The sequence below is a fragment of the Siniperca chuatsi genome, linkage group LG7, assembly GCF_020085105.1.
Source record: "Siniperca chuatsi isolate FFG_IHB_CAS linkage group LG7, ASM2008510v1, whole genome shotgun sequence".
Taxonomy (NCBI): domain Eukaryota; kingdom Metazoa; phylum Chordata; class Actinopteri; order Centrarchiformes; family Sinipercidae; genus Siniperca; species Siniperca chuatsi.
This window is the reverse complement of record NC_058048.1, coordinates 30,158,090-30,180,232: the sequence shown is the minus strand read 5'-3', so window position 1 is coordinate 30,180,232 and position 22,143 is coordinate 30,158,090. Positions and strand designations below refer to the sequence as shown.

At 40.1% G+C, this 22,143-nt stretch overlaps 1 protein-coding gene across 2 annotated transcripts; it reads right to left on the bottom strand.

Annotated features, from left to right (window-relative positions):
- Positions 1–977: 977 nt before the first annotated feature.
- zgc:162698 (Transmembrane protein 87A-like) lies at positions 978–21,548 on the bottom strand. Of its 2 annotated transcripts, none has more exons than XM_044203936.1 (21): positions 21,327–21,548; positions 19,542–19,614; positions 19,072–19,169; positions 17,902–18,021; positions 17,715–17,774; positions 16,399–16,458; positions 15,815–15,880; positions 15,070–15,208; positions 14,304–14,365; positions 13,680–13,863; positions 13,488–13,587; positions 13,073–13,166; positions 11,512–11,580; positions 11,000–11,108; positions 10,858–10,916; positions 9,896–9,999; positions 9,719–9,792; positions 9,101–9,162; positions 8,583–8,635; positions 8,431–8,461; positions 978–4,188 (listed from the first exon to the last, which is right to left on the bottom strand). In XM_044203936.1, the coding sequence occupies exons 1-21, from the start codon at positions 21,462–21,464 to the stop codon at positions 4,147–4,149; spliced, it is 1,797 nt and encodes a 598-aa protein (XP_044059871.1). In that variant the 5' UTR covers positions 21,465–21,548; the 3' UTR covers positions 978–4,146. The 2 variants fall into 2 exon arrangements, with proteins under 2 accessions (XP_044059871.1, XP_044059870.1); XM_044203935.1 differs by lacking the exon at positions 11,512–11,580 and adding an exon at positions 12,920–12,997 and having other exon boundaries at positions 21,327–21,547.
- Positions 21,549–22,143: the final 595 nt, after the last annotated feature.

Below are 22,143 nucleotides of genomic sequence, written 5' to 3'. Positions count from 1 at the left end.
CAGGCGTGTTTGAAACAGAGAAGAAATCATACGTAAGTTATACAAACAAGTATAAAAGAAAGAGCTACGCGAACGTCTCTGAAGGAACTCTGTGCATGTTCACCTACATGCAGCCCAGAGAAGTCCAGCTTGATGCAACGCTATGTGATGCCACTGACGTGTGTTGCACTCAAAGGTGGGGTGTGCGATTCTGGAGAAATCCAATCTCATGACAAATACCATGATTCAGAGTGAACAACTACACAGCGAGTAATGTAACTAACGTTAGCTGGGTTGTGGGTTAGCAGACTGTCCCTACAGCTGCTGCTGCGAAGCTAACAGCCAGAGAGGACGAGACGGTTTCCCAGAGCCAGCACAGCAGCTCCAGACAGCGACGCTCACAACTCTCCTGCTGCTACAGCTAACATCACAACAGCAGCAGATCTCGACAAACTAGAGAGACAGCTGAATGTCCGTGGGCAAGTCATTTAATGTTACCTGACACACACATCATGGCTGGAGTAGTGTTGTGTGTTTGTGTGTTTCCCGTTTACAGAGCCAGGGCTGAGTACAAACACCAGATCTTTTTTCAGCGCTCACACAACAGGAGATATTTGCTGAATTTGAAAAAGACGTGTATTGGATTAGAATCGCACACTCCACCTTTAAACAACCTGGCGCATGTCAAGCCGCTTACAGAGAGAAACAGGTGTGTGTTGCTCTTTAGATGGCTAAAATACACAAATGATGTCCTTGTTGACTTAGAGCTAGCTGTAGGCGTGGTGAAATAAGATCCCACAGAATTCAGATTGTCATCATGACCGCATACATCATTACAAACATGAACACATGATGTGTCTATAGCATATTTCTTAGTCTGGAGAAACTGTAAGGCACCAGATATGATCTTAAGGCTCCAGAGCAGCTTGTCAATTTGTTTTTCACAAATTCCCAAAGGGAAAAAAATAAACATCGGACCAGAAAAATCAAGCTAATGATTAACTTTTTAAGTTTTTTATTATTAACTTTTATTATTAACTTTTGACAACCCAAACAGCACAGTTCTTTACATAATCAAGGTATTTTTTGGACAACAACAAACAGATGCTGCTATGAGAGACAAACCTGGAACACATTTTACTGTGGAGACATCAAACTGAAGCGTTTCTCCCCAAAATGAGACATCCACCACTCATATAAAATCCACAATTAGTCTTTCAAATTGATTAACAGAAAAAGTAATTACAAAGGCTTTTAAATAAGTGTAATTACTTTAAGCGACTTCTGTCTCCACATTTCAGACTAGAAACTGAACAATTCAGAAGGAACAGATGTTTAATTCTTAAAACCATTTTCATCTAAATTTAACAGCCTTATAAACAAACACTGTTCTGTGCTTTCACACTGTGGCAGATATTTCAGTGTAATGAGCTTTGTGGGTAAAAAAAAAAAAAAAGATTCTCAAAGCCTGACAATTGCATTACTTGGATTTTATACCACAGTCTGTAAGTACGTGGACAGCGACACATTTTTGTTGTTGTATTGGCTCAGTAGTATTATAAAGAGTACGGCCTAGACCTGCTCTATATGAACAGTGAAATGAGATATCTTCTGTTACAAATTGGTGCTATATACTGTAAATAAAATTGAATACTCCTGCAGAAAATGAAACAACACTAGCGGTCAAACATGTCTTATGTAAACTGAATTTGCTTTACCAATTCTGATGTTCGTCTACTTTGAGTGCAGCTGTGTTGTGTAAGAAAATCTAAATATGGAATCAGTATCTGCAGATATTCAGTGTTAAAGACCTTATTAAGAAGGATTGTGAGAAAAGAACTTTATAATGCCATCCATAATTTCAATCTCAAACGTTGCTGAAAACAGCCAAAATAACCAAAAACATATTATGTGATGTTCCTGAGAACAGCGAACAGGCTGTGAGCTGCTGCAGGCTGATGGGAGCAGACAGCAGAGAGGGAGAGTGGACTTTTCCCTGCAGCAGAACTGGATGATGTATGGAGCGTTTACTCCATTCAGACAAGTCATTGTCAACACTTTACAGGCTGGAACACACACACACACACACACACACGATAGTCTATATGTTCACACACACACAGAGAGCTGGCTGCTGGCTGTACAGGCCACTCAGAGCGATAATGGCTGCCGTCATAGAAAACGCTACACACATGAGACTGGGACAGGAGTAATATGCGTGAGTCTATGTGTGTGTCTGTGTGTGTGTCTGTGTGTGTGTGTGTGTGTGAGCAGAGTGTGTAAGTGGTCATATTTATGCATGATCAAGCTAATAAAAAGACAATGGAGGGAGGTTTTGTTTCTGTGTATGGGGATGACAGATACCATAAATAGATTGGCATGAGTCTGGCAGGGTTCTCACTTTAAAAAAAAATATTATTTTAGTTTACACTTAAATGGAGACAGGAAATTAATGGTGATATGAGTATGCCCATGGCAAATCCATCCAATAGTTGTTGAGACATTTCACTCAAAACTGCTAGATGAAAAGTCAGAGGACGAGCAAAGTCACTAGGGTTCATCCTCTGGGCACCATGGACATCTGTACCAAATTTCATGGAAATTCATACAATAGATGTTGAGATATTTCAGTAAAAGTCAAAAGTGACAACCTGCTGCTGGCGCTAGAATAAAAGTCAGGGGATCACCTAAGTCAGGAGGATTCATCCTCTGAGGAACATGAATGTCTGTACAAAATGTATCCTCCAGTTGTTGAGATCCTTCAGTCTGGACCGACCAACCGACACTGCCCTCGCGCCACGCCGCTAGCATGAAAAGAAGGCAAACGGCAAGCGTGAAAAATACATAAAAACTATTCTAATTTGGTAAAATCCCTGATTTACCTGGCTGAACAGCCAACCAGAGTGTTATCTTACAAGCTGCAGTCATCAGTTCCACAGGCTCAATTGGCAGCAACAGACAACAACAGCCTGATGGTGTCCAATGGCTGACAGTCGGCTTGGTGTGTCGGGGCCCTTAAGCATGTTTTATGCTACAGTGGTACCTGCGATGTGCAGCACAGGGACGGTCTGTGTATGTTAAGGCTCTGCTAGCAGTTTACTCTGGCTTTAAAACTCTGAGGCGACCACACACGTCACCTTAACGCACATCATCATCATCAAGAAGGCTAGCAAGTGACGTGAAATGCTAATAATGATACCAGGGGAGTATTTCATCAAAGTGAATCAAAGACATACATTTTAACTGACTTTAATTAGCCAGATGCAGCAAATCTGTCCTTTTTGATGCAAAAACATGCCACAATTCCTTTATGCAGACACAAAGAAAAAGTCAAACAATAAAATAAAATCATCTTCACACATTTGAAATTATCCAAATGTGAACAGTTTTAATGGTTCAAACTGCACTGGAAAGCAAAGCTGGAACTGTACGGATCCAAAACCAAAACTACCTTCAATGACCAACCTCACAACTCCAAAAAGTAAGAATGAGAAAAAAGTTCATGTATTCATTCACATCCATGTTTTTTTTTTCTTTCAGATTCACAACTTTGGTTTTTACAGGTTGAAATAGTCTAAAAGAAACCCACTCAACAGGTATGGAACTCGGCCAACGTAAAAAACTAAACTAACCCCCAACAGCAGTGACGAGGAGATCTCTTGTTGTTGGAACAGTGAAAACAAAATGTCTGATGAGACAATATTTGAAAAGAAAAAAAAAAAAAAAAACAATCACATTTCCGCATGTAAACGGTGAAAAGGCAAATAAGCCACTCTGTAGCAGAGAACCTCATAAATGTCAAATTTGTCAAAATATACTGTATATATATATATATATAGAAATATAAATACAAACAGGCAATAAAAATAAAAAATGAAAAGGATCTGTGGTCGATTTTACTCCCAGTGTATGTACAATCTAGGCTTACAAAGCTCATAAATTCAGGGATTAAATCACATACAGACACGCCGTCTCGTTCCTCTCTGCGTTCCCTTTCATCAGTCCATCTATACCTCCTCACATGTGCATTTAATCAGCCATCCCTTTCTTTTACTCCACCTCGTTATTAATCTGGCTTATTTATCCATCTGTTTACCAGACTTGTGTTTTTCCAAACACTCCTCCTACTCCATGTTCCCTCCATTAGTCCGTCCTTCCTCTTCTGCTTTACTCCATCTTGGACATCTCAAACTTAGTCGTCAAGGTTTCCTGCAACAGAAAACACACCATCACACTGAATAACGTTTTGTTACAGCAGCGGAGAAATGGTGATTGTACACTTTTAGCCTGGCAATGTCATACTAGAAACTTGGTTGATTTCTGTCTTTACTGATCATTTAATCACTGATCCATCTGGCTGATTCGGAGCTCACGCTGCATTCACACAACATCTGCACATGTAAGATAAAAACCATGGGCATTAATGTTCTGCTATAACAGCTTCCACACCAAACTGGGAAAACCATTTTATTATGGGCCTTGTCTTGTGCATGGGTTATGCATGAAACAGGTTAAGGACCAAACACAAAGTAAAGTTATGGAAAATTATCATGGTGACAATGATTTTATCATGACGATTGTAAGGAAAACAGTAGAAATACAGCGTTTGCATTTGTTTGATTGGCCAATGCAGCACTTTGCCAAATGACATTGCACTGCATTCTGGGAAAAGTTGAGCCAGATTCAGTTATTTTGCCAGGCAACCTTACATCTGAACTTTTCTTTTTTCGCTGGAGCCTTCAGTGTTGGCAACCCGCTTTGTCAATGAAGCAGCCTCATTCAAATGAATCAGGGGACTGCGTTTTTTCATGCAGGGCTAAGGGCCGGGGTATACTCAATCAGAACTAGTTCTTACAACGCGCTGCCCGACCACGTTGGAAATCAAAAGTGTTTATAGTTGTTCCAAACGGCTACACTTGAAGGTGGGGTACACATTTTCAGACAGTCTCTCCTGGAAGACATTCATACTGCACAAAAAAGAAAGCTAGAGAGTTCAAACCCTGGCTCGTTTCTGGGGGGGGGGGGGGGTTCCGAAGCTTTTCGACCATCTGACAAGCAGTTCTGACGGACTACACTGGCCCCTTAATGTCGGTCAGAACGAAACCAAAGTGCATTAAACTGCAGTGCCACTAATGGCCACTAGATGCCACTCCAGTTACACTCGACTGTGTTGACGTGAGCGGGAAAACCCCAAACATCTCTTTAGAAACACAAAGTCAATCATTGTTTCTACAAGAAGCTTTTAATATCTAATTTCCGTTCTTCTAATGTTAGTCGTCGTGTGTTGTGCAAAAAAACAAACAAACAAAAAAAACAAAAAAAAACTTGTTTCATTAACAAGCTACTACAGCTTTTAAAAAGAGCTTGTTTGAGAGTCTGTTAGCTTTTCTGGCTGTAAACCCAAACGTTGCTATATTCATGTTTTCCAAGTCAATGTTCAAAATAAGGTGACATTGCTGTTCGTTATAGGTCTAGATAGAAAAGAAGACTTTTATCTTATCTTTAAATCAGTGGCAGACTATGTCATGGACGTCTTAGTATTTCAGACTTTCTTAAAACACTATCTTTCCTCGTCCCCTCTTCATTGCATCCCTCCATCTTCTATCCCCCCTCAGTGAGGAGGCTGACATTATTAAGATGATTCCTTTAGTTGCAGACATGGGGGATGTAAACCACAAACAAAAGAGTGACAGAAGAGATCACAGTTGACACGAAGAAGCCAGTTTGTCCACTTTTAACAAGAAGTCTGGTCTGTAGGAAAACTAGCTGCGCTTCTTGGTTTCAACACTAATTTACCATTTTAGGCAGATTGATGGAGAAAGGTGTCAGGTGATGGGTTGCTAGGAAAGAAAGCCAAACCTTTTTTTTAAATGTCAAGGAGCTCTTTCATTTCCACCCATTTCTTCCCTAGAAATGAACAGGACTAACTGTGTTATTTGTGGTTATTTAATTACATCAGAGTCTGTGTATTAGCTAAACATTGAGCAAGATGGGAGATGGAGGACAAGCACTGATTTCCCCTTAATTACCTCCTTAAAGAGTAACTTAAAACTAAATCCTTTTTTTGAGTTAGTGAATTATATGTACTTTAGTATATCAACTGATCTTGGTCACAGATTATAGTTTTTATTGCAGCCACTGTTCTTTGTATTCTTTCAGAGAAAATTACGTCATTTTGTCCTCTCTGCCAGAAAACATCTGTGAAATCTCTGACGTTGCCTTGTACTCCTCGCATACAAGCCAACATATTTTTTAATCCAAAGCTGAAAATAGTCCCCAACAAATGCACTATTTCCAACTGTGTGAGTAATAGTTGCTAAAAACTACTGTGACCAGTTGTTTTAGGAAATTACTGAGCCTTTTTTTAAATTAAACTATATATTAGCAAACTGTTTTTTAAGATTTAAGCCTTCAGTAGGAACCAATGTGCCTGGGACTGAAAGCCACAGAAAGGAAGTCAGAAAGTACTGAAAAACTGACTGTGTTGGTTTTGGTGTTTTCATGGGATTTGTTGACAGTAAGAAAATTACAGAATAGTTCATTGGTTCTCAAATTGTGGGGATGGGGGATAGGGGGGGCTATAGCAAGGCTATCAAAATCCAGATAAGATTTATTCTGATTGCAAAACAACACAAAGTACAGTGAGCCCCGGGGACATGACAGAAAAAACTGAGCATTGGGGTGGTTGCAGGGTAAAGCAATTTCCCTTTAATTCCCTCCTTAGTCGTGATGAATTACATAATATGTCATAATAGGGATAATGTGCAGGTTAGGGTCAGATTTCTCCCTAATTTACCTCTTAAATAACAAGAGTGCATTACATAATCTGCCATAAGGACACGAATAGTAGGGGGTTGAGGCAATTACTTCCCCTTTATTTCATCCTCTAATAAGGGAGATTCATTACATTGTTAGTGTTCACTCCCATGTCAAACAGCCTGCAGTTTAAAACACAAAATCATTGATGCGACAGGAAAAAATAAGCGCGCTACAACATTCAATTACAACTACTAGTATAACTAATAGATGTGAGCCGATTAAAACTTTTCTTCCTTCGTTCCTTTGTCCTCTTTGACTCTTCGCTTCATTCCTTACAACAGCAAGACTATAGAGGACATTCCAGTGTGCAAGTGCTTAATATTTTCTATGGATTTTAATATCGCTCAGTGTTCGTACAGCAGCTTACATAAGAAATTGATTTTACATAAGAGGCACTTAGTTGATTGCTGGATCACTTAAAAAGGTTCAGCTTGGAGATCAAAGAGTAAATAATTTGGAAAATGGTACGAAAAATTCGGATAAACAGTCAACAGAGGAGATAAACAAAAACTGATTTTAAACATTTAATGTCTGATAAAACAGATTCTGACTGGAAGGTTTATGTTTAACATCAGATACATAATCAGTGTTTCTTATATTTTGTTTATTTTTGTGCTGAAGATGATCATTAGCGACTGCAGCAGCACTAACACCAAACACACACACACACACACACACACACACACGAGTGCATCACCGTCACATTGTTCTGCTCGCCATGACAACCATGAGAAGAGGATAAACAACAATGTGATGTAACCGTGGCAACAACTGCTCTCTGCAGATTGTTTGCCACCCTCTGCTGCTCACAATCAGAACTACAAAAATGATAAACAAGTGTGTGTGTGTGTGTGTGTGTGTGTGTGTTGAATATGTGCGTGTCTCCTGCGGACATATATCAATCTTGTGTGAAGAAATTTTCTAATAATTTGTCTCAGTAAAACAAAAAATTATTAAAATTCTTTGTAGTAAAAAATACCTCATTTATAACTCGCTTTTATAATTTTTTTTTAACAAATGGCATAATTTTCTCTTCCTCTTTTGTGTTTACACGTTTTGAATACATTAAAGTTTTCTTGCAGTCGAAGGGAGAGTAATACATGTCTCAACCTGACATTAAATAATAAGTGCATAAAAAACATGTCTGTCTTTGTTAAAGTGTGTTCGTCTGTATATATAACCTTGCTTTTTACTAAAATCGCTATTATTTTCAGGTTAAAGATAATGAGGAGATTCTTTAAGATTTATATACATTTAATACTGTGTGCAACTTATTTTTTATCTAAATGGACTAACTCTCTGAATCTGTCTACAGTTTTCAGTGGCGGCCATGTTGGTGCCAGACTCACTCAGGTGGGGTATGTGATTCTGGATACGGATATATTCGCTAAATTTGACAAAAAGACGTGTACTGGATTAGAATCGGATACGCCACCTTTAAATGCACACAACAGATACTTTCAAAACAAACTGCTTTACTCTTATTTTCTGTTTTTGGTTGCTGTATAATTTTATTTGACCCTGAATTTACCTCAGTTCTGAACAGAGATCTATGAAGTTTAATCTTATCTTATTGTCAGTATGCAATTACACCATAGTTTAATAATGAAGTGAAAAAAACAGTAGAGTTACCTCGTCAGAGTCTAGCAGCGGGGGCAGAGCGCTGTGAAAAGGGGAAAAAAAAGACTTTCAGCATCAAATTTGATTAATACATTAATTTATGATCACTTGTGATATGTAATAATCAGTTCCAACATGCTGACTTCATGCTGATGATGACTTACACATCTGCCATCGATGAAGGGATGTTCTCTTCTACCCATTTCAGATCCTCATCCTGGAAAAACAACAAATTCAAGACACAATGCAGGACATTTGACTGGCTCAGTTTGATGAAATAAATGATATTCCACATGTTTAAAGACAAAACTCATTATAGAGTTACTAAAATTACACGAAAAGTAATTTTGGTGCTTTGTTTCACTCTGGATAAAAGCAACTGCTGAATATCTGAACTGTACCTGTGGTAGTAAAACTATCACCTGTCATCGATTTTATCCTCACAGAGACTATTATGAACACAGTCTGCTCGGCAAAATGAGGAGAACAGTTATCAAAGTAAAGCCCAGATTATACTTTTCACATCTGTCCGTGTGAACCATCCCACCCGCAGCCCAAAACTTACGGCTGCGTGGGCCGTAAGCACCGACAGACACGTCTGCGTCTGCGTCTGTGTGTACAGACGCCCAGTGTTGGCCTGAATGCCGTCCCTCTGAGCTGAAAGCATTTCATTGTCACTCACCACTTTGTTGGCTTTGGCCGCACCATTGGTCTCATTTTTCACGCCCCTCATTTTCATCCCCTCTGGAGAAACACAGGAGTAAAAAAATAAAGACGCCAATATGAAAAAGTATGGATGTGAGGACGTAATGACCTCACATTTATAACTTTCCATGGTCATATACCGAAGATGGTTCGACTGCACACAGTGCTTGTAAACTTTATGCTCTATTCCACTGTTGACAATAAACATAATTTAATATCTTTTAGTCTCAATTCATCATTATGATAATTTCCAAATAAAATACAAACACACGCAGAAATAACCAAATAAGTTGCAGGTAAACATCTGTGGCACTTTGAACTAAGAGCAAAGTTTTATGTTTCATTTTTTATTTAATCGATAATTTAACTGGCTGAGAGGCAATTGTTGTGTGTCCCTAACTAACTAACCAACCAACTAACCAACCAACCAACCAACTAACTTACTAACTAACTAACTAACTGAATAAATGGGAGGGCACTGAAGGTATAGAGGCGAGACGAAATAACACAGGAAGGGAAGGGAGGAGGCAACAAGTGAGGAAGGAAAGCAGAACGAGAGGAGAGAGGAAGAGAGTCAAGGAGGAAGGTTTCTGACCGAAAGCCTCGTTCATCATGGGCTCCTTCTCCTCTTCCTCACTCTCTTCATCAAACAGAGGACTGAAGGCATACCTGACAGAGAGAGAGACAGAGAGAGAGAGAGAGAAACTGGCTTTACTTAATAGTTAAAAAGAGAAAAAAACTGTCAAATAAACAGCCCTGACGTCCCCCGTACCTCTGGTTATTGGCTGACGGTCGCCATAGGAACATGATGACCAATAGGATGATGGAGAACAAGAAGCGCCAGAACGCGTCATCTATCCACAGCTCCCTCCAGTCCTACAGACACACAGAGAGAGACATTTTGAATGGAAACACTTCAAATGCATTAAAATGTTCATTTACAGTAAGAAAAAACACTGAAGATGAAATAAAAAAAATATCTCCCTGACAAAATTTAGAGAATAAATCAAAGAACACACAAGGTTAAAATAATTAATAGAGTCACACAATTAAACTGTGTATTTTTGCCAAATTATACTAACAAAGGGTGGCAAAAGCCCCTTTTGTACTATACAAGTATTATGGGAAGTTCATAAAATGAACACTTGATTTTCATTTTTAAAAAAAACCTATGAATGAAAACTCCTGAAATCACCATTTACCCACGATACAACTGGAATATTAAGTGTATATACCACTAATTTTTACGTTTGTAATGAACCAGTCAGCATATCTGCAAAATGTTCACTGATAACATATTTCATGTGTTTTCCAACAATTTCTGCTCGTTGCAACTAAAGCATGATTAATGAATTTATGGTTATCTTTAACTCAGAGTACATCAAGTGTGGCACAAGAACATAACATCTCCTCAACTGCAATAAAATTTGCCACTGAACCTAATTCAGGCAGCAATTTTGTTGCCTCCGATACGTATTTGGCAAAACTATTTTGTTGTAAATAAACATACATTTAAGGAGGGCTGAACTGTGTATGGGGTCAGGATTTTACAGTTCATCATTTCTCAATATAACCAGTGAATGTTTTTTTGTAAAAATTGCAAAATTAAAAAAGAAATGAATCAATAAAACCCCAAAGTAATAAATATATTAAATATTAAATATTGTGCATATTATAAGATGAAAAAGGTTATATTTAATCCTGCTGATTTAATCCAAAATCTCAAGTACTTACAGACTGACATTTAGGCATCCTGAAGGTCTTGGTGGTCCAAATGATGAAGATGACAGACGCTGAAAAGCACAAACACATACAAGCTTTAAAGACGGGAAATGGGTTTCAGCAAATATTAAAACACAAACAGTATTTTTCGTACCTATGACAGCGAAGATGAGTGTGTTGGTGAAGTGTCTGTAGAGAGAGAGCTTCACCACATTCCTTCTCAGCCTCAGCAGCTTCATCGTCTGAGCCAGACTCACAAAGATGTGACGACACAGTCAAGGAATATCAGCAACGGGTAAAACAAACACTAGCAGCTGACTCATCGGGATTTAGGTTTTCATCTCCAGTTTAAGATCACTGTATCTGATCCTTTTTTATCGATTAATGAAGCCAAAAGACTTTCAATAATTAATATAAACATACAGCCAAACCTACTGCATATTAAAATAGTTCATAGTTAAATTTGGTTAATTAAATGATGTTAGCATTGAGTGCACAGGGTTTTTGCTGGACACTGACTATACGCACAGATGGACAAAGCAGAAAAATAGAAAACATTAAAAAGAGAGAGAGAGAGAGAGAGAGAGAGAGAGAGAGAGAGAGAGAGAGAGAGAGAGAAACAAACTTTCAGCAGTAATAAACAGGGGAAGATGCAGGAGCGGATATCCACCAGCAGAGGGTAGAGTCGAGCACAGCCAGAGGAATAGCAGCCAGGAGAACTACATCATCTTCAGCCTAAAGAGAAACAAATGAATGACAGATAAAAAGAAGAAGGGAGAGTACAGAGAGAAGGAAGGGAAGAAAGCAGGATGTGGAAGGAAAGAGGGTGAAAGATTGTACGACAGCCCTGCACCCGTCATTCAAACGGTGCTAGAAAAGTCTTCAAGAGTTTTCATTTTTGTACAGTGTGATGTGGTGAAACCCATCCTACCAACAAACACAAACAAACAGAACAAAACACAAACACCAAGAAGGCCCGGGAGTCAAATCTGCAGAGCACAGCATGCAGAAAGGGAGCCTGAATCCAGACAGACAGACAGACAGACAGAGGACACAGCAGGTTTTTGTCTTTTATCGCCCTCTAGTGGCAGTAGGCACATCATCAACGGCTGGCTGGTTTACTGAACGGTGGCTGGTCGCTGTCAAACACTGTCCTCAAGTAAAACTATTGTTACTTTGAGACTGTAAATTCATTCTTGACCTTGGGAACACAAATCTATGATAAAATATTCTAAAACTCAAGCATCAAGTACAATGATGAGTAGTCACAAGTACGAGTCAGTTATTTCTGGTTCTTTATTATTATATAGACCCGGGTGTGAAAGTACAGAGGTTGCTGTATTCTCATCAGCACTGTATTTTTATGAACTATGATAACCTGATAACAATTTTTCTTTGCCTCTCTCTCTCTCATAAGTGCGCTCTGTCCCTCACTTCCATCTCTCTCTTGCAATTCTGAACATTTGAAAGTACAGTATTCTGCTGAAGCTGCTTTGAAAAGTACGTAGCGTTCAATTTTGGTTTCTGTTGTACTGGTGTGCGAAACATTTTAAAAAGAGTCTTCGCTACTGTTAATAGCCGTTACACAGAAATCATCATAGCGATTTGAATTAATGCAAAACCATGAATGTACAGCATTTAGTATGACGTCATTATAGCACGCAGTAACTTTCTCTCAGCAACACTAACTTTGATTTTGTTGCCGTGCCCCTGGTTTGTGGTAATGTTTAAGGGCACTACTGCGCAAACTTTGAATTCAGAATTCAGACGCTCCAATAAAATGACCATGTAGACCTGTATGTTGAAGGAGGAAATTGCTCAGAATTATGTTTTATCTTCTGAACTTTGTTTGGTCATTTGTTGTCCCGCCAGGCAGAGCAGGAGGACTGGCAATTTGCAGGAAAGTCACTTTTTTTTTTGTACTTTAAGCTTTTAATAATGAATCAATTACTGATCACTGATGTGGTCAATGATCAATTAGGAAAATTTAAGCTGATGAAGCTGGTGTGTGTGTGTGTGTGTGTGTGTGTGTGTGTGTGTGTGTGTGTGTGTGTATACACATGTTAAAGGATATCCACCAGACAACACAGGAGTCAATGAAGGCCAGCACTATGTCACACAAAAATCTACTGCTGGTGTTGTCGCCTCGATCCTAGAGAGAGAAACAGGTTAGACACACATACGCACACACACACACACACGCACACACACACACACACACACTTACAGCGTTGACTCGTAGGATCCCCTCGACGATGGAGAAGATCAAGTAGAGGAGACTGACTCCGACTACTCTGTGGAGCAAAGCACCGAGTCTGGGCCTGGGGGGCAGAAAGGAGTCTTAGGGCCCCGTCACACCAGCGATGACAGTGTCAACAAAATTACTCTCAATAATACTGTTCGTGCAAAATAAGCAATTTTATGTTGTCTGATAACTTGTGATAGGTATTTCTCATAATTCTTTTTACATTTCATAGCCTAAAGGATTATCTGACAGTGATCATTAGTTATAGTTACAGTACACACTGTGGTCCTTGCCCTTGTTAAAATTAAAGTTCATGAAAGGGTACGAGTTAGAAGTGAATTTAAAAGCCTCATTGTGTTTAAACTACACAGAGAGCTGTGAGAAGGAGAAGACTTACTTGACGATGCCGTATCCCAGACTGGCGATGATCACCAACACCCTGGCCAGAGTCCTCTTCACCGCAGAGAGCACCTCCGCAAACACCACCGCCCCCTGGACTGCAGGAGGACACCATTGCAACGCATTACTGATTGAAGCTCTGCTGGCTCGTTCACCTGTCCAGGAAAATCACCTCTGCGTCTTCACCTACCTGACAAGCCCTCATATCTGATGCTCTGGAACTCGGCGTAGTAAACAGCTTTCTCCAACATGCCCAGGAAGATGACTCCTCCAATCCAGAACTGGATCCTGAGCAGATCCCTCCAGTAACACGCCGACAGAACCAACCACAACACCGCCAGCAGCACGTACACGATACACATCACCATGTAGAACTGGAGACAGAATTAAAGAAAGAGACACTACTGACTTTGGGATAATTTGTCAAATATAATAGATTCTTAAGTGCTCTTAAAAAACACTTGGACATGAGTTTTAATTATTTGAACTAAAGCATAAGTCTGGTGATATTCTGTATTTTCCTTATTCTGTTATTTACTCCTGTTTGAATAAAGTTTGTTAAAAACTACAGTGGCCAGCTTTAAAAAAAAAAACAAAAAAAAAAACAAACTATATATTTGTGAGCTGTTTTTAAATGCTTGTGTCTTCAGTCGGGACCAATGGGCTTGGGCTAACACATTGTTGGTTTTGGTCCTTTCACGGGATTTGTTGACATTAACAAAAACCTACAGTAACACCAGACTATAGCTGAACATGTAATGTTTGATTTCAGTTATTTAAGTGTGTGTTTTTGTGTGTGTGTGTGTGTTCTTACCACCATCAGAGGCCATTCAGAGGCCGATATGTAGTCATGAGGACCCTTCATGCTGATCTGCACTGCAAAGACAGACAGACACTATCAGACTGAGCGGTCACTGCTTTCCTACATTCAAACTCGAAGCTTGGAGACTCGGAACATGACCACAGCTGACTTGGTCTCACCTCCGAGAGGAACACTGCAGCTACTCACGCCACATTATTATAAACCTCTTTAGGACGTCCACAGCTGATCCTGGCAGCAGTTTCAGTATATAAATCCATTTTGTTAGCTGTAGGTACTGTGCGTCGACCTTAAAACACTGTGTGGTTCAAGCAAGTGTACCACGAATGAACCACAAAGTGCACAAAAATAAATAGTCAGCAGAATGAACTTTCACTCTTCATGCATTTATCTGTCAAACATATTAAAACTGCATGACTATTTTTTACTGTAGGCTAAGCGTGCACTCTCCAGCTCTCCTTTGTAGTAAAAATTGGATAAAATATTATTTTAAATGTCAGAATACAGTCAGTGTTTAAGTATTTCATAATGGCAACATCCGTAAAACCTACAGTATAAAAAATGTCTCTGGTGCAAATCTGAAATGTAGCATCTGGTCTGAGGAACCTCCTGTTATAATTAAACACTTTCACCGCTACATTACCAGCTTTCCAATAGAGCTGGAAAGCTGAAAACAGAGGAAGTCAGGTAGTACAGTACACAGTCCTGGTCAAAGGAGTGCTAATGTGTGTGTGTAGGTTTATGTATGAGTGTGACTGACGCTGTAGACTCCAGGGCGTGGGGGGGTTGGCGGGGTCGGGGGCTTGGTTCTTGTCTTTGATTTCTCTGATATTCAGGATGAACATGTAGGGGCCGTCCTCCCAGCTCTCAGCCACCGCATCGACGCGAAGACGAGCAGCCTGCGCAACAACACAGAGCAGTTTTAACGTAAATACAAAAGCAACCGCCTGCGACTTTGATGCAACTTCAAACATCTGTTGACTCCCGGCTGTGTTAAGTCCCAGCCTGGACACACACGTGGCATTTAGGGCATTTATTTTGGTTTTAAAACGCTGCTGAACAAGGTGGAGCGAAAATGTCAGCTGACATGAGATTGCTGGCTAGGTGACCTGGCTTTGCAGGTTAAATACTGTTCTGTAATAGCAGAGCTACAGTGGTGTGAAAAAGTGTTTGCCCCATTCCTGATTTCTTATTTTTTGTTATTAGGTTTAGGGGGCAATCACTGTTTCACACAGGGCCATGTAGGTTTGGATTTTGTTTTCCCTTAATAATAACAACCTTCATTTAAAAACTGCATTTTGCTTGTGTTATCTTTGACTAATATTTAAATTTGTCTGATGATCTGAAACATTTAAGTGTGACAAACATGCAAAAAAATAAGAAATCAGGAAGGGAGCAAACACTTTTTCACGCTGCTGTGTCTATGCTGGGATTCAAACCAGCAACCTCCTGGTCACAAGCTACTCGTTCAGGTTTAAGTAATCCACCCGGACAGACTGACTGACCTCTTTACGAGGGACAGCAGCTTTCCCTGTTCCCGCTGAAGCCCCTTCCTTCTGTGCTGCAGCAGCCTGAGAGACAGAGAGACATCAAATCAGAGAACTGAGGCAAACACGCTCAAACATTTAATCATTAAACATCTCAAATAAATGAACACACCACGGATTCTTGCTTTGTTTTGTTGTTTCTGTGACCTGTCATAAGAGAACCCTGAATTCTGCACGTATCATTATTATATATTTAAATATGTCTCTGTTCACATTATTTGATTTTTGTTTGTGAGAGAGAAGAACGACAAAGCATCAGTCATCAGCATCATATATCTGTTAAATTAACGTTCTTCCATGTTGGTTCTCCTTTATGTTCTGTTACGTGTTCTTCTCTATGAACTGCTTCATTTTACCAGCATGCTGAAGTGAAGCATGTCGACAGTACTGTTCTACTACAGGTTTCACTCGAGGTTCCCACGTAGGTCTGACTGCAGGTAGTCAAACTGTACGTTCTACTAAACTTTTACTGTACTTGTTCCTTCAGGTTCTACTGTACTGTACGGATTATTGTCTTTACTGCATGTTGTACAAGTGCACACCTTTGGTTTCGGAGGCTCCACCTCTCTCCTCCTCCTGCCTGAAGGCTTCTCAGTGACTGGCTGAAAAACAAACAGTAGATTTAAGACGATACATGTTTAACATAGTTAGTGAGAATAAATACAACAATTCTTAACGTTGCTTAAAAAATAACAACAACTGCGATTATCTTGGTTTCAATAAAGAATCCTATTTTCTAGTTTCTGTTTTTACTTAAGCTCTGTGTTCAGAGACAAGTAGATTTAGTAGAGTATTATTTATTTAAATAATTAGACTGTGGTTATTTTGTGAATAACACTATTGTGATATAAACAGAAATACGGTATACACAGAGATTTATCAATGTTCAAAGTTGTGTTTTAGCAAACAGGAACCATTTTCCAAGTATCAGTGTGATATTCAGAACAGAAACTGAGCAGCAAAATATGACGAAACCTGACAAACCAGAACGCGTGTAAACAAAAGGACCGGAGCTATGATGATAACAGGAATGCAGAGTAAAGACTCCCGAAACGTCTGCTCTCTGGGTTTTAACACCTACAGTGTGACAGGAAATAAACACTAAAGCCGTCTTCGTAGTCGTGCATTAAGGGCTTCTGGTGTAGCGGCAGCAGCTACCTGGTAGCTGACACGCGCCTCCTCAGGAAGAAGCTACTTGTCGGGGCTACGGCGGCTACAGAGATACAGTTCCACATGGGGACAACACGAACTGTGATTGGTCAGCTTGGGCTGTTTCTGTTTTCTCCCACAGGTTTCTGATGCTGGTGGAGAGAGTATCTTCTGCTTTTCTTTTATCTAACAAAGACATCTCGACTGAAAACCTTCTGCTCACTGCGATCGCTGCTCTCCATCGCAGTGAATGAATGAATGAATGCAAACAAGGTGAGCGCACAGCAGCAGGCTCATTTTCAGGAACGAGACGAAGAGACATAACTACCTGGATGTAACTCCAGTTACATAAGTACATCGTAGCCCAACGTGACTCATAACATTAATTAAATGAGAACATGTAAACACAGTTACAGTAGGAAATAATAAATATATATATATGCTTCGAGGTAAAACAGAAATTAGTTCTCAACAAAAACTGGAATCTCAAACCTGTGGTTAACTCTACACCGAGGGGGTTTGACTAATCAGGTTTAAATCTGTCTCTAAGACGGATGAAGTGTAAGTGGGGTCGGTTTGTACTTTATGAGTTGTCAAACTAATTCGGGATCCAATTCAGGGTGCAAACCAAAACAGTTCAAACTGCTGTTTGTTTCTTCTTCTCATGTGCAGCGCTGGTGGAGACACAGAAGCAGAACGAGTCTCTCACCTGCTGCTGCCGAGCCGGTTCTGTCAGCCGGGTTTTCATCTCAAAGTCTTCCAGGACGAACTGTCGTAAAACAAACGCACACGCTTTAAAATACAATCACCGCACTCACACTCGCTTTATTACTCATTGTTTGCACTGTGTGTCAATATATACACAGTGTGTGTGTGTGTACGTGTGTGTGCATCACCGTGTTGGGGTTTATGTGTGGCTGGCAGGTGATGGTGGGATACTGGTGAAAAACAAAGTATCCGCTTCCTCCTCCCGGTCTGACCTGCGTCGACCTGAAGTAACTTCCTGCCTGCGACGTCTGGAGACGACGCGCAGCAAACAATATGAGACACAGAGACGTCAGATCAATACTGAGTAAAGAACAGTCATTTAACAATGATCATAGGCAAGCAATTCAAAATGATATATGTCCTAACATGTCACTGATTGATGTTCACTGCATTAAACTCAGGTTGCATCCAACGATTATTTTCATTATCAACAAATCTGATTAAAAATCTCGATTAATGAATGAATCATTTGGTCTATGAAATGCCAGAAAATGTCCATCGCAATATTTCCTTCAGCCCAAGATGACGTTTTGTCCAACAGTCCAAAACCCAAAGATATTCATCACATAAGGCAAACAAACTAATCCTCACAATAGAGAACCAGAAATGTTTTTGGCATCTTTGCTTGAAAAAACGGACATTAACGATTAATCGGTTATCAAAATTGTTGCCGATTAATTTACCGTCAGTCGACTAATCTGTCAGTCGACTAATCTGTCAGGCGACTAATCTGTCAGTCGACTAATAGTTTCAGCTCCGCATCAAGCTGGACAGTAACATCCGGGCTTTACTTCACACTGTGTGTTCGCAAAAGGACAAGCAGAGCTGTGGAGAGCAGAGCAGATAAATGACTTCATAAGTAACTTTTGGATTTTCTGTCTCGCGTTCGACCGGTTCAGGGTTCTGTCAAACTTTTATTATAAAAAAATAAAAAAATAAACTTTAAATTTTCTGGCCCCAAACGTTTCACAACCCTCGCAATCAGATCTGCCACATGAATCTGACTTTGTCATCCATTTTCAAGAGAGTGAAAGAGAAACGCTGATATATTTCAAACCTATTTCAATCATTTTTATTTTAAAGCAAACAACTAGATGTCTCCTGCATCCCTGTCTGCATATCAAGGGAGCCTGTGTGGGTTAGTAAACCCAGGTTAAGGCACAATCGAAATACATAACTCCATTTTTACAAACCCTAAAGTCAGACCAAACCAGAGCTGAAAATCTGGACCCGAGTGTTTGGGCCGAGTTCAGGATCTGAGAAGAGCTGAGTGGAGGACTGTGGAGTAGAAAACTCACGTCTAGGTTGAAGACTTCATTGTAGCAGTGAGAGTTCCTCAGATACCAGGACACGTTCAACTGGACTGGAGACGAGGTGTTACAAGTCTCTGCCACCGCTGACCACACACACACACACACACACACACACACACACACACATCAAGTTAACTACTGGCAGCTTTCAGACAGGACTGGCATGTCGAATGGAAAACAACATTTCATTCATTATGTTTTCTGTTTGCCGTCTTACTCAGAGTCAGACGGGTTCTTGTACTTTTGATGGAGCTACACTTGCAGTTTCCCCCCTTGCTTCTAGTCTTTGTGCCTAGCTATGTTTAAAAACGTCCCGGACTTCTCTCTGTACTGGACTCACAGAGATGAAACTGACATTTATCTTCTCATCTGACTCTAGACAGACCGCTCCTTTGAATGCATCAAAACTGAACGGCAGAAGAAGTGAATCTCTGACACCAGGAGGGTCTACTTACGTTTGAGATGGATGAAGCTGCTGTTGAACAGAGTTTTATGGAAGTAGAAGAACGTCTGCTTCTTTAGAGTTTCCTGGAACAAACAAACACAAATAAAGTGAATCAATATCACAAATCACACATTTATCTTAAAAGCTCCAGTGTGGAACATTTAGGATCTATTGGCAGAAATGGAATATAATATTTATAAGTGTGTTTCCATCAGTGTATAATCACCTGAAAATAACAATCGTTGTGTTTTCGTTACCTTAGAATAAGACGTTTATACCTACAGAGGGAGCGGGTCCCCTTCCACGGAGGCCGCCATGTTGCACCGCCATGTTTCTACAGTAGCCCAGAACGGACAAACCCAACACTGGCTCTAGATAGGGCCGTTCACGTTTTTCACGGGTTTCTCCTACACGCTCGGAAGGGGAGGGCGAGGCGAGCGGTATTTGAATTGTTGCAAACTGCAATTTTACCACTAGATGCCACTGAATCCTGCACACTGGACCTTTAAGGGGCTTCACAATGTGTACAGTATAGGACACCCTCTATTCTTAGACCCAGACAGCAACTGATCGATTCAATTTTATTTATACAGCCAATTCATAACAGAAGTTATCTCATTGCACTTGTCATACAGAGCAGGTCTACACCGAACTCTTTATAATATTATTTACAGAGACCCAACAATTCCCGCCATGAGCAAGCACTTGGCCACGGAGGCAAGGAAAAACTTCCTTTAAGAGGCAGAAACCTCAAGCAGAACCTATAGGCTCGGGGTGGGCGGCCGTCCGCCATGACGGTGTTGGGTTAGAGAGAGAGAGGGAGGTGATCAGACTTCTTGTAGTGAGAATAACAACCTTCTTTGTGTCTGACAGCCTTTGAATGCCTAAAATGCATTACACCTCACACAGAGCGGCTGATTGTTAATCTTGCAAAGTGTTATAAAAAATACTCACTGAAAGAACGTAACTTGGACTTCAAATTCTGCTTCACAAAAATTCAGTTTATTTTACAGACTTTTTTCTAATCTTTTGTTTGTTCTTGAGAAACACTAGTTTGAACTCTTCGGGCCAAAATAAAACAGTTTAAGAAGAGAAAAACAAATACAGTCATGTGAAACACATCCTCACGGAAGGTCATCAAGCTACATCAAATGTTTCTGAAAAGTAGATTTATATACCTCAACAGAGCATCAGCATGTAGCGATGACCACAATGAACTATTTTAAAGAAAATAAAGTTTTCCTTCTTGTCAATTAAATAAGAAACAAGCATTCAAAAACTTGTGATCTGCGCTTGGCTACATTTATTATGATTATTATGATTATTTTAAATATTATGAGTGATCACTGCCCTCTAGTGGCCGCAGTGTGGAACTGCAACACAACAATAAATCCGTGGCTAAAACTCCAGTCAAGTCCATTTTATTTAAACATTAGCAGACATCATGACACACATCTATCTCAGAAGAACTTGTTCTTGTGCTACGGCACTTCTTTACCCCCTTAGCTTGTTTATTCAGCCTCCAGAAAAACGTGCTGACTAGACCGAACCGGTGGCTCGCTTCTGCGTTAGCTAGCCAACGTTGTTTACGTAGTTTCTGACGCAGCGCAATGTGCGACCGCGCAGCCGCAGTGTTTTAGGTCCGTAGCTCCTTAAACACAGTAAAACCACCGTTGAGCTCCTTTAGCTTCCTGTCTAACCTGTTTCCTATATGAAACTATCAGCTAACGGTAAAAAAAAAAATTCCGACGCTATATCCTGTGTGTCGGGTCACCGCTAGAAAAATGAAACTCACACTGTCGACGTTCAGGATCCATTTCCCCGGTTCAGACACGGCACTGACCGGCCCGCTCAGTCCCATCAGCACCAGCAGTAGCAGCGCCAAGGACCAGAGTCCCGGTCCAGTCCGACCCGGGCCCGCGGAGCTCGCCATTTGAGCCAGGAGGAAGAAGGAACCAGCAACAGCAAAGCACCCGCGACAACACGCTGAACACTTCCTAGTTCCGGCTGACGTTCCCAGGAGAGGAATGATGCTTTCAGGGGCCGTGGGAAGTTTAACGATACATTGTAAATATGTCGTTTTTTTATTTTTAAAATACAACAAATATCTGTATTATTTCTACTGAAGAATGTGGAGTTGTAGTCTGTAACTACAACCACCAGAGAACACTTAACATTATTATTACATTTTTGTTCATTCTATAATAATTGCCGCAGTTTGGTGACTTAGATTTATTTTGAAAATATTAACCGGAAGTGGTACTATGCTATCATGTCCAGCTTGACAGATGTTGGTGCAGTTCCTCACTGTGACCACTGGAGGGCAGTGAACAGTCATGAAATCAGTCAACTTCACCAACAGACAAGACCTGATTCAAAACAACTTTTCATAATACAGTTTTATATAATTTGTAAAAGTCACACACACAATTACACAATTATTTGTGCATTTTGATTTTAACAATGATTGTGCTAATAATAATACGTGTTAGCCACGTATTTACTTTATGTAATGTTGCAGTTCCTCGCTGTGACCACAAGAGAGCACTCATGTGTCTAAATACACTCAAAATAATAATAATTATTAATAAGTAAAGTAATAATAATAATAC

What these genes read in the sequence shown, in the direction of transcription:
- zgc:162698 (XM_044203935.1), bottom strand. Translation starts at nt 21,464, where the DNA reads ATGGCGAGCTCCGCGGGCCCGGGTCGGACTGGACCGGGACTCTGGTCC. An exon ending in GGATCCTGAACGTCGACAGT is followed by an intron (nt 19,615 to 21,326) that starts GTGAGTTTCATT and finishes TGTTTGTTCCAG; the next exon opens with GAAACTCTAAAGAAGCAGAC. An exon ending in AACCGGCTCGGCAGCAGCAG is followed by an intron (nt 16,459 to 17,714) that starts GTGAGAGACTCG and finishes TTTGTTTTTCAG; the next exon opens with CCAGTCACTGAGAAGCCTTC.